The sequence below is a fragment of the Urocampus carinirostris genome, chromosome 1 (assembly GCF_059441175.1).
Source record: "Urocampus carinirostris isolate Australia breed hairy pipefish chromosome 1, RoL_Ucar_1.0, whole genome shotgun sequence".
NCBI classification, from domain to species: Eukaryota; Metazoa; Chordata; class Actinopteri; order Syngnathiformes; family Syngnathidae; genus Urocampus; species Urocampus carinirostris.
This window is the reverse complement of record NC_142349.1, coordinates 46,379,983-46,395,278: the sequence shown is the minus strand read 5'-3', so window position 1 is coordinate 46,395,278 and position 15,296 is coordinate 46,379,983. Positions and strand designations below refer to the sequence as shown.

General features: G+C 39.5%; 1 protein-coding gene across 2 annotated transcripts; it reads left to right on the top strand.

The window, feature by feature from the left end:
- Nucleotides 1-1,990: 1,990 nt before the first annotated feature.
- On the top strand, nucleotides 1,991-13,029 carry tfap4 (transcription factor AP-4 (activating enhancer binding protein 4)). 2 transcript variants are annotated; one of them, XM_088342391.1, is made up of 7 exons: nucleotides 1,991-2,296; nucleotides 5,220-5,385; nucleotides 5,449-5,547; nucleotides 7,232-7,402; nucleotides 8,402-8,524; nucleotides 8,938-9,108; nucleotides 10,021-13,029. In XM_088342391.1, the coding sequence occupies exons 1-7, from the start codon at nucleotides 2,208-2,210 to the stop codon at nucleotides 10,150-10,152; spliced, it is 951 nt and encodes a 316-aa protein (XP_088198517.1). In that variant the 5' UTR covers nucleotides 1,991-2,207; the 3' UTR covers nucleotides 10,153-13,029. The 2 variants fall into 2 exon arrangements, with proteins under 2 accessions (XP_088198517.1, XP_088198524.1); XM_088342398.1 differs by lacking the exon at nucleotides 1,991-2,296 and adding an exon at nucleotides 2,599-2,738.
- The last annotated feature ends 2,267 nt before the right edge of the window (nucleotides 13,030-15,296 follow it).

Sequence of the window (15,296 nt, the reverse complement as noted above, 5' to 3'; positions counted from 1 at the left end):
CTCTGTAAAGTTCAAATAATAATGAGGTTGGAAAAATAAACCTATACTGAACTCTACAAAGCCAAGGAAGTCATACTTGACTTCGGGAGACTGGAGACTGTGTGGAGAGAGTGTACTTCTTCAATCTTCTGAGCATGCCCATCTCCCAAGACCTCTCGTGGTCCGCCAACATCAGGGTTTTGATAGAGAAGACCCAGCTGCAACTCTACTTCCTGAGGGCTTTCAATCTGAAACAGAAGCTTTTGGTGTCCTACAAAGCAAAGAAACACTGTGGAATCCCTTTTACCGGGGAATCACAGAAAAATCCGCTTCCAATTCTATACAAACTTGCTATCTCATTTGTATGCGCCCCTGCTTTATCAGTTCCATGTGAAACTATTTTTTTTTCAAAAGCAGATGGAATTATCTGCTTGAGTCCACAAAACTTTGGAAAAAAATATTGTTTATAAATAAAAATAAATAAGCTCTTTATTTTTACATCCTTATATCGCATTTTTGCTTGTTGCATAGGTACAACGAAAGCAACACAGACCAATTCATGTTAAAACAGTTTTTAAATAATATATATGATTTCTTTTCAGGGCAGGATTTACACCCCGCTTTTTATTGCATGGACCAAGCATGTTATACATGTTTCCGTCCACATGATGGTGTAATTGAGGTAATGAATCATCTTGAAGCCCATACGTGTCTGTGTGTGTGTGTGAAGTATTTCACTGCGGCCTGCAGGGCTTCACTGCTTAGTGGGGAATTGTTTTGCCATCATTAGTCTGGAGGACATTGCTAGCTTGCAATACTACCGCAGAGCCATCAACATTGTAAAAGACTCTTCTCACCCCGGCCACCACCTCTTTAAACTGTAGGTGCTACAAGTCCCCTAAAACAAGGACTAACAGGCTAGAGACGGAATCTTCCCCAGGTCCAAAACCTCCCTAAAGAAGCGTGCAAAATTGTGAAATTATATATCTGGCGACTTATTTTGGAATCTTTATGTTGCCGCTAAATTATTTTTTACTTGGTTCTACATGTTATTGCACTACTCGTCATTGCACTACTGTTACGATGCACTATTTTTTCATTGCACTATTATCATAAGGTTAAAAGACACGTATAAGGACGGTCCCCAAGCACTATGTTGTATATTCCATCCATCCATTATCTGCACCGCTTATCCTCAGTAGGGTCGTGGGGGTGCTGGAGCCCATCCGAGCTATCTTCGGGCAGTGGGCAAGGGACACCCTGAACTGGTTGCCAGCCAGTTGCAGCGCACAAAGAGACAGACAATTCACTCGCTCATTCACACCTAGGGACAATTTTGATTGGCCAATTAACCTGACATGCATGTTTTTGGAATGTGGGAGGAAACCGGAGTGCCCAGAGGAAACCCACGCAAGCACAGGAAGAGCATGCAAACTCCACACAGGAAGGTTCGATCTAATGATCAAAGAACTGTGCCGCACACGCGTTAAAAAAAGTGCCTTATATTGTAAATTATTTTGCCTATCCTGTTAGTCTTTTTTCTTTTTTTCCTCTTTAAAGTCTCAATGGCAATAAGACAAATGTATTCTATTCTATCAAATGAAAGTAACAAAACGTTCTTCACAGTCTCGTGAATTAATCGTAATTTTCTTCAATTGGATGTCGGATCGTTTTTAAATGAAATCTATGATTTGGCAATCAATTATGAATTGCCTGGACATAATTAAACACTTTAAGATTCAACTTTAAACCTCGCCGCGGGGGGGGGGGCTTAAACTTGATTTCGTCCCAACCTTGTTCCCATGCGCTGGCGCAAATAGTTCTTTGTTTACATGCAGTTCCTCATCTGAGCGGAAGGGGGCTTCTTTCTTTCTCTCGGTAGTGCAGCGTGACTGCGACCAGCTGTTTCCCGCCTTGAAAGCGATCAGCTGCGCACGCACGCGCGCATCATGTGCACGCGCAAGCACGCATCACAAACACACTCTTGCACAGGGAGAAAGGGGAGGTGCTCAGGAAGAGCCAGCTCGAAAGCCACACACAACGAGGGAACCCCATCAGCTGGAAGTCGAGTAACATTACAACTGCGTTTCCCACCAATTTATCACCCCCTCTCAAGGATCGGATTTAAAATCCCTCAAAATAGTCATTAATATTATCAATAATTGTAGTAACATTTGTGGGGGGGAAGAAAGGGGACTGAGGGGAATCAAAACTGGAGAGCTGCGAGCATGGAGTATTTCATGGTGCCCGCTCAGAAGGTGCCCTCTTTGCAACACTTCAGGAAAACCGAGAAAGAAGTCATCGGGGGATTGTGTAGGTGTGTATTATTTTGTTATCGTCTATTTATAAGCACGGGTCGAGGACGCGCGCGCGCGCATGTGGCAACATGCTTCTGTTGTTGTGCGTGTACGAACCCTTTCGTAAGAACTGATCGGCGTGGAAATGACCCCCTCCACCCCCAGAACGCGTATGAATTGTCACGTGAATGTTTGAACGCGTTTTGGTGTCATATTCGAGTGGAAAATAGGACAAATTAGTCTCCAACAAACCTAAACCACGTGGTTGCCCAGCAGCACACTACGCTGCTGCTCATTCGCTCTTTTTATCCCCAAATTACCTTCACGCCTACGTCAAATGAGTGGCTGCGTTCTATGATGCGTGTATCTGTTGCGGGTGGATTTTATTTTACTGTGGTTTGCTTGTGTTTGTTGGCTAAGTTGGAATATGGACGCGCGGCCATGCTGCTTCTTGTACAGATGGTGGATGGGGGGGTACTAGAACCGTAACCAACGAGGGGGCAGATTAAGTCTGCGTTTACGGTTTGCGATAGCAATATCTTTTTTACAATCTCGAGTTCGTCACCGGCGAGGGAATTCTTTGTAAAAGCAGCAGTTTGACTTCGCCTCCACTGCGTCGTGTTCTCCGTCTGCCATGCTGCCTGCCGCATTGTTGTAATGGCGGGGGAGGCGGAAAAGTCTGCCAGTAGCATGCTACAGGGGGGCGGGGGAAGCTAGAAAGAGTTACATATTGTTATTCCTCTTCTCTGTGCACCTTTTGCCATGCACGCAACAGCAATTGCACATCGTTTGCACCGAAAGATGGCATTAGTGGTGTTTAATAATAAAGGGGGTGTGTTTGTGTATACGTCCGCAAGCCTCTTCGTGCTCGTCGAAGGAGGCGGAGGGTTCTGGTATTGCTGACTCTTGCCCGCGCTAGGCATTAGGGGAGATGTAGTCCTTTTTGAGGGTTTTGGGGGAAAACAAACTTACACTAACGTGTCATGCCTGTCAAGATCAACCAATTGCTCCCTTTATTAATGATTTGAATTCTTGTATTAGGTTATAACATACCTTAAAGCAACACAAAACGTATTTACTCAAGCTAATACATGTATAATTTGTGTAAACAAGTTGATTTCGTTTACAAAAAAATACAATTATTTCCGGTCTCTTTAAGTTATTTTCCCACTTGCAGTAAATTTAGTGTTGCTTATTATAGGATAATGTATGTATTTATGTATTACCAAAACCTAATCTTTTAGGGGCTGTTTATTTGATCCGAATTAAAAACACAATTCTTGATGAAAAGCCGTGAAGCAGCGATGAACCACGATACAGCGAGGGCTGACTCTATACGTTTTTGTTGTTGTGTTTCTTAACAATACTGTAAATCTTCAGCCTTCGTGTATTCTTAAATAAAAAAAAATACAATCAAGGCATACAGCTAATACGCATCGTTTGTCTTTTATGTAGTCAAACGCTTTTAGAGCGTATATAGTACCTATGGACTTGTGTTTCTTTAAACACAGGAACCCAATTCTTGATTTAATTGGCTGTCATCACTAATATTTAGATGCTTCTGTTCGATGCACCGTCAACCATTCTTACTCATAATGCGTGTGCATGCAAATGTTGCAAGTGTTTGCACTGATGAGGCCGAGACATTTCCGGATATTTGAGATTGTTCTAGAAGAAATGGGTATTGGCTTAGTTTTTGTCTTGAACAAATAATTAGGATGTGGTCAGTGTCCCTGTTCTGTTTTTGAGGGAAAGTCCAGTTTAAATGAAAAATTCCGCACCATGTATATGGGTGATAAGCCAAACGAGAATGCCAAGCAACCATTTGAGTGGTGGGATTTTCATCCACAGCATTTTGAGTATCGAACATACCGTAAATTCCGGACTATAAGCCGCTACTTTTTTCCCAAATGTTCAGCCCTGCGGCTTATTCAGTGAAGCGGCCAATTTATGGAATTTTTCTAACGGCCACCAGCAGCGCTGGAGTATAAATGGTAAGATTAAGACCAGTAGAATATGTGCGCCAAGAGAGACTGCAACTTCTAAGTTTAAGCATACATTGTCTGTAAAATTAAAGTACGTTCCGATAATGAGGAAGACGCCCTTGATGGCTATACTTATGAGGAGGAAGTTGAGGACTATCTTCCGTGAATTTCACAATTGCGGGATGCTTTTTCTTTTTTAACAGGCACGTTTGATACATTGCGAGCGTGATCCTACTAGCGTGTTGGTACCTTTCAAAGGCACGGTTTGGGATGAAAGTTATATTATTATTATTAAAGCTTTGAAAACTCTCTCGGTGTACCGTATTTCTTCGTAAATATGTGTAACCATGTATAATATGGATTTGCAACTGTATATTTTTGTAATGTATTTATTTTAGAGATTAATTCTGTTATGTGTTCTATGGACGAATCAAAAAGAAGGGGCGGAGCAAACGCGGGCTGATGGGAATTGGGGTAAAGCTGAGTTACCGGTAGATCTGTCTGTTGTTGCAGCGGACAATAGTGGATATATATTTTCCCCACCCTTAACTTTGGAAATATACATTTTGTTTCCTTGGATTACTTTCAACGGGACGCGGACTTTACAAGTCTGCATCATATGTTAATTACGGGTATCATTCTCCATTTATGATGCCAACTGTGGATCTAGCATTGTGTACTAGATTGTCGAGAAGGGTTGTTCAAATCTCACATTGTGTGTTTGCTGTTATTAGTGTCAATAAATTTGTTCAAACCAAAAGAAAAGTTACCATCATCGAAATGTGGGCGCACGCGGCTTATACATGGGTGCGGCTTGTGTAAGTACAAAAGTGGCAAATCACCTAAAAAGTGGTGGGTGCGGCTTTTAATCAGGTGCGCTCTATAGTCCGGAATTTACGGTATTTTAGTTTGCTACATTCTGCTAATGTTTTCTTGTACTCACTTACTTTTTCCTCAGCCTGGCCAACATTCCTCTGACCCCAGAAACCGCACGAGACCAGGAGCGGCGAATCCGACGCGAGATCGCCAACAGCAACGAACGACGGCGGATGCAAAGCATCAATGCCGGCTTCCAGTCACTCAAAGTTCTCATCCCGCACAGTGATGGGGAAAAACTCAGCAAGGTTGACTCCAAAGTGTCTGCCTGTTTTCTTTGCTCATCTTTAATTCTGACGTTCTCTTGTTAGGCCGCCATCTTACAACAAACGGCGGAGTACATTTTCACGTTAGAGCAGGAGAAGACCAGACTACTGCAGCAGAACAACCAACTCAAGCGGATCATACAGGTATTGGCTCCAAAAGGAATCAGACGACAAAATTAAGTGTGCACCCCAGGTGGCAAAATACACAATAAACTGACGAATAAATACTCAAATATAGAGTATTCACATCTAAAATAAAACTATACACAACCGGGATATTGTACTTAATGCTGAAATAAAGTCAACATATCCACTAAAATACCTTCCACTGCACAATTTTTTGGAAACAAAGTCAAAGTGAACAATATATTGTAGAAACATTTAACAGTACGAAAAATAAATACCTCTTTTACAGCAACTGTTTAATTACCAGGGTCAAGAATATCTAAAATAAGGACTATACAAAATCGGGATATTGCACTTAGAACCGGGACGTTGCACTCTGAAACCATGTTTCACAACTGCAGTTTAGTGTGTTGATATCTTTGGGGAAGAAGCTATCCCTCAGTCTGTTCGTCCGGGCCCTGTGGGATCTGAACCGTCGGCTTGATGGTAAGAGTTCGAAAAAGCGGTTGCTGGGGTGTAATGAGTCTTTTAGGATGTGTTTAGCTCTTCTGAGGTAGCAAATGTCAGCGGTGATCTCCAGGCTCTGCAGAAGGTAGCCGTTGATCTTTTTGCCCATGTTTATAATGATGCAGTACGTTATAGTGCTATCTATGGTAGTGCTTTAGATTTTTACCAGCAGGCTTTTGTTTTAGTTCTGGGCATTTTTTCGGCTTCATGATTTGATTTGTATTTAACTTTCATTTAGATAAAGTTATTGTCAAAAAGAATGTTGCAATATTGTTTGGTAAGATTACCGCAGAATGTGTGCATTTTTGCAATTCGGAAATATTTAAAGCTGCCACCCAAACATTTTCAGGTTGCTACATTAATATAGCCCAGGCACACCAAAGTGAACTGACAGCTCTTGGCACATATAAGAAACCAAATTCATACATTCTAGCATGTTGGGAGTCTTGATCTGAACCCAAATGCAACACCTCAACAACTCAAAAATTAAAATGTTTGGATGTTTAGTAAAAATATTAAACATAATTCAATCATATGTGGAATGAAACAAACTAAGGAGGTCGGGCTTTCTCTCAAAATAAAGTATCAAAAAAAAAGGAGCTCTGACATCATAAAGGTTTACTTTTCTATGGCATGGTAAAGCAGAATTTTGAACTCTGAATATAACAGACCAGAGTAACTGTCTCTGTGTAATCTAGATAGATAGATAGATAGATACTTTGTTCATCCCCGAAGGGAAATTCACATTTCTATGGGCAATACTTAGCGTTGGCTTTCCTAATAAAACAGGGAAGATACAGAACACAACATAACATATTCTTGCTTTAATCATTTACTTGAAAAACGCTATATAAATGCAGACCATTTACCAATATTAAACAACAGTTTGGATACCTTTAAAGTTTGGAAATCAAATGAAGGGTTCTTCCATTAGATTTAGACAGCTTAAAAATAATGCTCTGTACAGCAAGGCTCTTGTTTACTTTCACTGACATTAATTACTGCCGCTCAATTAGCTGTAGCGGCCATCTTCATCGGGTTATATGCACATTAATGTCCTTCTATCGCTGCACAATGACACTCCCACCTGCCCCCACGCTACCCACACCAAGATATCCCCCTCTCTCTCAAACTTAAAAAATATTTCCGAAACTTGTTGACCACTCAGACGAACGAATACAATGTTTGTCGGCAGGAGTTGAGCAGCTCTTCCCCGAAGAGGAGACGCATGGAGGAGAAGGACGAAGGCATCGGCTCGCCGGACATCCTTGAGGAGGAGAAGACGGAAGACCTGCGGCGGGAGATGATTGAACTGAGGCAACAATTGGAGAAGGAACGCTCCATCAGGATGATGCTGGAAGACCAGGTGACTCTTATATGTATAAACACACAGACATCTTTGTACATTAAATTCAGACTGCAACCCGCTACATTTAATAAACTGCGGCTTTAAGTACTATGCGGATTATTCTTTTTTTTCATTGTGGCACAGAGGGAAATGTGGGGCTGCTCTTTTCCAAAACGCATCATCTCTAAATACAAAACACCACAGTGACGTTTGGAAACATTAATGACACCTTTTTATGGGAAAATAAGTATGTCTTTCTCAACATTATTCATAACAGGAGCAAAATGTAAGTTCACATTCATATAAAATTGATTGGAAATTTACAACATACTCTTGATGTTTCATCTTTTTCTCCCATAAATCAAGTCCTCAATTTCTGCATCTGAATTGAAGATCAGTAGAAGTTATCTATCAAAACTGCCTCTTTACGTATCATTGGCGTCAAGGTCAGGTCCCTGAAGTTTTCTTTAATAGTCTTGGAACGATAACAAGCAAATGTAAATTTGTCCTGATGATGATGATCAAGAGACTGTGCATCCACAAAACCAATGTACATGTATATCCATGAGGTGTCAGTTACATGTAAATACAGGAGCTTTAGCTGTAACACGCAATTCTAAAGGAGGCCTAGGGGTAGTATTAAATAAGCATATGCTTCTTCCTATTCGGTTACGGGCATGGTTTTCAGTGTTGTTTTTATCGTGTTCGAAATTCCTTTTTTTACTTTTTGATAATATTCATCAAAAGTTGCATTTTCTAGCCCCATATGCTAACCTTCCGTGCACATAGCCCAAACACAACCATTACCCCTAACCCCATCCAGAATGCAAATCAAACTGAAGACCTAAAACAGGACTTAGTTTCCTGAAATCAACTCCGAATTTGGAAGCATCAGGCAAAATATCCTCAGATTGCTAACATTCCCACATTCTACTAGTTAAAAATTCATTCCGGTCCTTAGCCACTGATCTGACGATTGCCTTGCGTGCGTGTTTGCTGTTTGTGTCTGTGTGCCAGATGCGTTCACTGGACGCGGAGATTTATCCAGAGAAAATGAAGGCTCTGAGCCAGGAAAACCTTGTGTGTGTGCAGCAACACAACCAGCTGGAGAGGGACCTTACACCTGCTCACAGCCCACAGGTATGCAGACACACATAAACACCGAATCCATGGCAACAGATGCATCACAATAAATGTGACTTTTTTTTCAATAGCAGGCACAGTTTGAGATAGTACTATTTTCATCTTTCCGTACAGACTGCTGTTTATATCTTTGTTATTTATGGAATCAATATTTGCATAAAGGGACACGGCATGAACTGTTGCCTTCAGGTAGAAGAATTAGGACAATCAAGTCTCGAACTAATAGATTAAAAACAGCTTCTACCCTAAGGCAATAATCCCCACAATGCTGCAAGATGCTTGGATAGGAATGTGCTATAATAAAACAGGATGATTCAGTTCTTAAAATTTTGTTTATTTTTATACTATTAACCTTATTATCTGTGATATTTTATTTCACCTGTTACAATGACATTCTAATTCTTTGCCAGGCGTCCCCCTCAACCACTCCTCCCGCACCTACACACCACGCAACTGTCATCGTCCCAGCACCCGTCCCCCAGTCGTTGCAATCCCATCATGTTACTGTGGTAACCATGGGCCCGGCGTCCGTCATCAATACCGTCTCGACGTCCCGACAGAACCTGGACACCATCGTCCAGGTAAGTCCCGCTCACAGTGTGCAGCATCTCGATAAAAAGTAAATTTGTATTCGGAAAATAAAACAGTACAGCTCTTTAGTTTAGATGTCTGCTTGTTTATCAAATCAACTCATGTTTATTTGTATAGCCCATAATCACAAAGAGTCTCAAAGGGCTATACTGACCACAGATTATTGCAAACCACAGACTATTATTACACCATCCCCTGATCTAAAACCTACATGAGGGCAAGGAAAAATTCAAAAACCTCAGCATGAGGAAAATGAAGGAACCTTAAGAAGGGGTCGCACATGAGGTAATCCCCCTTCCAGGCGGCAATAACAAATAATACACGGATATTGTCAACAGGAAATATAGGTGATTCATAAGCTAAAGAATAGAAGTGTGTTTTAAGCCTCGATTTAAACCGTTTCAATGAAGTTGGAGATCTCAGGCGGCAGATCATTCCGCAACACCGGGGCCCGAATGGAGAACGCTCTCGAACATGCGGATCTCTTCTAGGCTCTTGGGATCACTAGTAGACCAGCATTTTCAGAGCGAAGGCTCCGGACCAGAACATAGGGGGAAGTCCATGCATGATGTAGTATAATACCAGCAGAACCTTAAAGTCACATTTTAAGCTAATATGTGTTTTGTTCAGATCCACAGATATATTTGCAATTTGCAGATACATATGGCCCTGGACTCATACCTTTTTCTACTTTTAATTGTATTTGGGAAATTGGCTTTGAAAGTCTATAAAAGTGCTTGAATTTGGCAATGATAAAGGTGTACGAACCCTGAAAAGTGAGGAAGGAAGGTCAGCACTATTTATTAGGTAGTTGTAGTTGGACACCAGATTGTGCTTTGGGATCCCTCCTCACTGTTTTTCTCATTTTTCCCCCATGTTTTTCTGTTTCCGGTTCACTACAGGCCATTCAGCATATCGAAGGCACTCAAAGGAAAGGCGGCGGCTGCGAAGAGGAGCAGCGGAGAGCGGTCATCGTCAGCTCGGGCCGCGTCCTCTCAGACTGTGATGAACCGGACGACTGCGCGATGCCATAAGTCCTCATACATACACGCTTATATTTACTGGAATCGAACTTTCAACAGGGCTGGTAGACACATTTTCAGCACTCTCTATCTACATACTACCCTGCAGTACATTATAGTTACATGGGCAGTTTGTCCATCACAATTTGATCGTATCGTTATCGTATAGAGCAGCTAGCTACCTGACTTAACTGACTGATCATATCTTTTCTGACTGGATGTTAGGCCTTCAAGCTACACTCTCTCAATTCTTAAAGGGACAGTGTGTAATATTTTGTGGCTCCTAGTGGTACAAAAAAACTTTAAAAAAAGAAACATTGATCTAATTACTAGGCAAAAACACATGAACTATCATACCAATTTTAACTTTTATTAAAAAAATCGAAGGTCAAGAATTTTGTATTGCTTTTACATAGTGGAACCCCCACCTTGAATTCGCCGTCATGTTTGTCTGGCATCTTGCTGCTACGCTGGGCTCTTTGGCAATAGTTTTTGCCGGTATTAGACAATACAGTGCCATCAAGTGGTCAAAAATTACACACTGGGCCTTTAAAACCATTAGCATATGAGTTGCAGTCAGAATGTTTAAGTGTTTTACAAGACGTTTCCTTTTATATTTGTTTGACCTACAACTTAAAGAATCATCCCAATTTATTTCAGTTTTGAAAGCACCAATATTGCCGCATTACATCAGTTGGCTGCTCAATAGACGGTGGCCTACTGAAGATATTAATCACCTTTTTGGAGGCTTCTCAAAGTGATTGTAACTGGGAGGCGAGAGTGCACTTAATGATTTGTCTTCACGTCTGCGTGTTAATTATACTGGGCTGGCTTCCCAGTACTCGCCTATTCCACATACCTTTTTTCTATATCAACATTTGCACCACTCACACAGCCTAACGTTACAGCCCTTTTCTCCTTTTTAGGGCCTTCAAAATATTTGCATTCTCTTAATACGCGCATTAGGGTCACGAAGCAGTCCGAAAGTCTACAGCGTCATGATAATTTACTGTTATGATTATGATGCTCATTTCTTTTTTCCCTTCCACATTAGTCAAGGTCACAGACACCAAAACAGTTGGTTGCCGCTAACCGTTTTTAACTTTCTTATTTGAATCCATCTTTTTAAAAGTTAATCAAAAAGTAAACAGTGTAAATTGGGTTTCCTTGCAGAAAGTATCACTAAATACAACAATCCAGTTATTTTAAGTCAAACACTAAATGTAAGATACATCTCATAACCTAGCTACAGCTATGCGTAAAAAGATAACAGTGGACCTGTTAGTGTTTAATGTTTACAAGATTCCCAATTTTAGAATCTACTCTAGAGGTAGGAAGCATTAAAAACAAAGGTGAGTGCAAATTTAGGGGATTTATTTCTGCTTGACCTGGAATTCTGTCCACACTAATTGTTGGAAATAAAGACTAATATGGCCCAGCAATAGGAAACAATGGGTAGAAAAACATTTAGGGGGAACGCAGCAAACCTTCAAAATCAAACCAATTTTTCTTGCCGTTAAGGGAAGAATTTACATCATGAGCAAAAATGGGGAGGGAAACAATCATAATTACCATAAAGACACAAAATAAACCTTCACCAAAATAAACCTTCACCAATCAATCAGTCTGCCTGCTAAAAAAACAAATTGGAGTATTTTTTTTTTTTTTTTTTTGCATTCCGAATGAATTAAAAACAGGGTTCGTACGGGTGCCTGAAATGCTTGAAAATGTTTAAACTTTAATATTGTGTTTTCATGGATTGGCAATTTTGGACGAAGTGCTTATAAATGCTTGAAACTGTTGCCATGATTCACAAAAAAATACTTAAATCTGGCCATGAAAACGGCATATGAACCCTGTTAAAATGAATGTTCAATGTAAAAATGTTCAAAAAAAAATCACTAGTATGCTTTTAGAGGGCTTACTGCCATCTTGTGTCATAATGAAACAATGTTTGATGACCTTAAATTAATGTCCAAGACTTTATAATGACATTCACCCTTTGACTCACTCCTTTATACAGCTGTGATCTACTATCACTGTTGCAAAGCGCTGCCGTGTCCCACAAGGAGCAAATAAAGCAAATTAGAGTCTTGCTTATGGACATTCCGTCAAAGTTTTCGGCCAAAGATTGATCCTTAAAATGTTTGGGTTGGCAGATAAACCTGTGCCACCACTGAGTCACGCCCCTCCTGAATTAAAAAGTCTTGATTTGGCCTGTTAAGTACAGAGAAATGTTCACTGTACTGCATATGGTCTACATGTGGCAACGGTTCTTGTCAAATTTTCGAATCTGTCGCAATGGCTGACATTCCAAAAGTGAACACTAGGCCACTTGGCGTTGACAGTAAAATATTTCAAAGTTTTCACCCTGCAATTTTTTTTTCACTATGTTCTTGTTGCCCACTCAAAAAAACATTCCACATTGATACTACGCTCACACCATTCCTGGGTGATATTGAAGCAAACTTTTTCTTGGGTATGCTAACGCCTCATTACCGCCCTGTACAGATGGCGCTTTTATCCTGCTGGACAGATAAAAACTGTTTTTCCATTGTGACGTCACAGTCCTTTAATAAAAATGTCATTTGGAATGTTTTCAATCATGATGATCTGATGTATAATTTTTTTAAAAACGATTGTTGACAATAGGCTCTTTTTGTTATGTTTTATCAGCACTTATTCATACAATACTGGATCCTGACTCTATACAGCCCATTTATTTGTATACGCTCTCATAAGCTGTTTTTTTCTTTGTAAATGGATTTTTCTTTCCTTCTGCCTTTGTTTGTTGTCATAGGCAAACTGTTTTGTAAGAAACGTGGCGGATAATACAGGCTTGTGCCTTTGTAAAGACAGAATAATAAAGTTTGTACTTTGTTTTTTTTTTTAAAACGCTTGTGTACTTTTCTTCATTTTGGAAGACCACTGAGTGTTTATTTTTTAAAACGCTTGTGTACTTTTCTTCATTTTGGAAGACCACTGAGTACCAGCTATATTGGCATGATCCTTGGCCTTATTTTTAGGTATTGTCAATCATGTCTGTGTCAGTTTTATGATTTGGAGCGATAAGTTAAAATATTACAAAATTTGTTTGATACGTTTTCTTATGAAAATTTCAGAAAATGTATTGTTCTCTAAAGGTTGAGTGCGTCGTTTGAGGTGTTAAAAAGTATAAAGTGAAATATTTTCTCTTAAGTAAGTGTTAACAATGATTGAATTAATTCAAAGAGCTCTTATCCTTTATTTTCCACTGTACCAATCTTCTTTCACTTACTTTTATTGGACCTGTTTGGGGCAGAACACATTAGGTTCAAAGAATGATATTTTGGGGAGTGCTGGAAAATGACATCATGCTCGTCCCCACACATTTTTAAAATGTATTTATAGTTGTCAGTGTAGCATGAAAATGGTCAAGATAAGATGAAAAAATAATTTTTTCCGAGCACATATAAGAAATGCACGCGCATCATGAATGAGCTGGCGAAGGCTGCAATCATAACTTTAAACTAGGACGTAGTGGCAAAGTGTAACAAAGTTCAAAATTATTTAAAGCTCCTTTAAAATCTCATGATTTTTGACCTGTGGCAGGAGTATTTTTCTCGATCTGAAATGTTTGTTCCAGTAGTTGGTGGCCAATCAATAGTCTATTTGTCTTAAAAAAGGAGTATAACATCATTTATTTGTGATGTCATTTTATCCTGACCACAAGTCAAGTCAAATTTATTTATATAGCCCTTAATCACAAAAATGTCTCAAAGGACTGCACAGGATTACAATGATAAAATTACCTGATCTTAAACCAACAACAAAAACCCAACGAGTTTCTTGATAAATGTAAATTTTATAAATGCCAACTTAATCAAAATGTCCTATTCGGACTCGTCTGAGCACATACAATGTACCCATTCCTACCTAATAAAAAATCCATAAAGTAGTCTACAGCAAAATAAGTGTCAACATAATCCATGGAATCAAATTGTCCGTTTGAGATTCCTGAAAGTGTCGTAAGGTTGGTTTTGCAATCTATCTCCCACTCTCGGATAAAGCACTAATTTACACAGTAGTTGCGATTAAGGTATTTGGGGTTGACCCGAGGGACATTGTGTACAAGACGTAGTCCTTGCCATATTCTTAACATTCTCATATTTTTACTTACATTCCTTAAATTTATCAAATTTATTAAATTTCCACATTAATCTAGGGGAGCTTTATGGAAAAAAAAAACAGGCTATATTACCAGGTCGACAGAAACTGAACAACGACAAATGTGCTTGCTTGCCCCTTTGTCCAGACTGACCATCTGATAGAATGAGTGACAAAGTGGACGCCTCATGGATTACAGGTTAATTTCGCTTCTGAACTCAGATTTCATTAACAGATTATCAAAAATCAAATCAAAATTTGTGTATATCATTCTTTTACAAAGAAAATTGACATTATTTTAGTGAGTAATATTTTCGTGCAGAGGTGCCAGAGTCAAAGGGGCAAATAATAAATTAAGCTACAAGCGGAGGGCAAGACTGATCAAATGTTAAAATGTTTGAAAATGATGCATATGTGCATATGATCTAGTGCAGTGTTTTTCAACCTTTTTTGAACCAGGGCATGTTTTTTACATTGGAAACATTTTGCGGCACTCCACTCACCAAAAATGTTATAAAATGTCACTGAACAGTATGTTTAATTACAATATAATTTATAACACCCCCGGTTTTTACAGCACAGACACTTGACAATGACATAATATTTGCAGAAAATGATTCATAAATGTTTTATAAAATTTTAGATTTTAAAAAGTGACATTGGATAATTTTTCACGGCACACCTGACGATCTCTCACAGCACACTAGTGTGTCGCAGCACAGTGGTTTAAAATCACTGGTCTAGTGAACCTACCGACAACCTGACTAATATGTTCCCGTATGATCACATGAATAACTTAATATTTCCCTATGTCAATAATCTCTCATTTTCCAGAGGCATAAAAAACAAATTGAAATTTAAAAAAAATTAACAATAACAAGGGAAGCCACTATAGTCATGCACCATCGGTAGCCCGTATTTTCCATTTTAGCAAAAGTGGGCAAGAGAGGATAAAAATGTTAAAAACAATTCTCTATCATTCACTCAACTAAGAAGTTTAAAAACATATA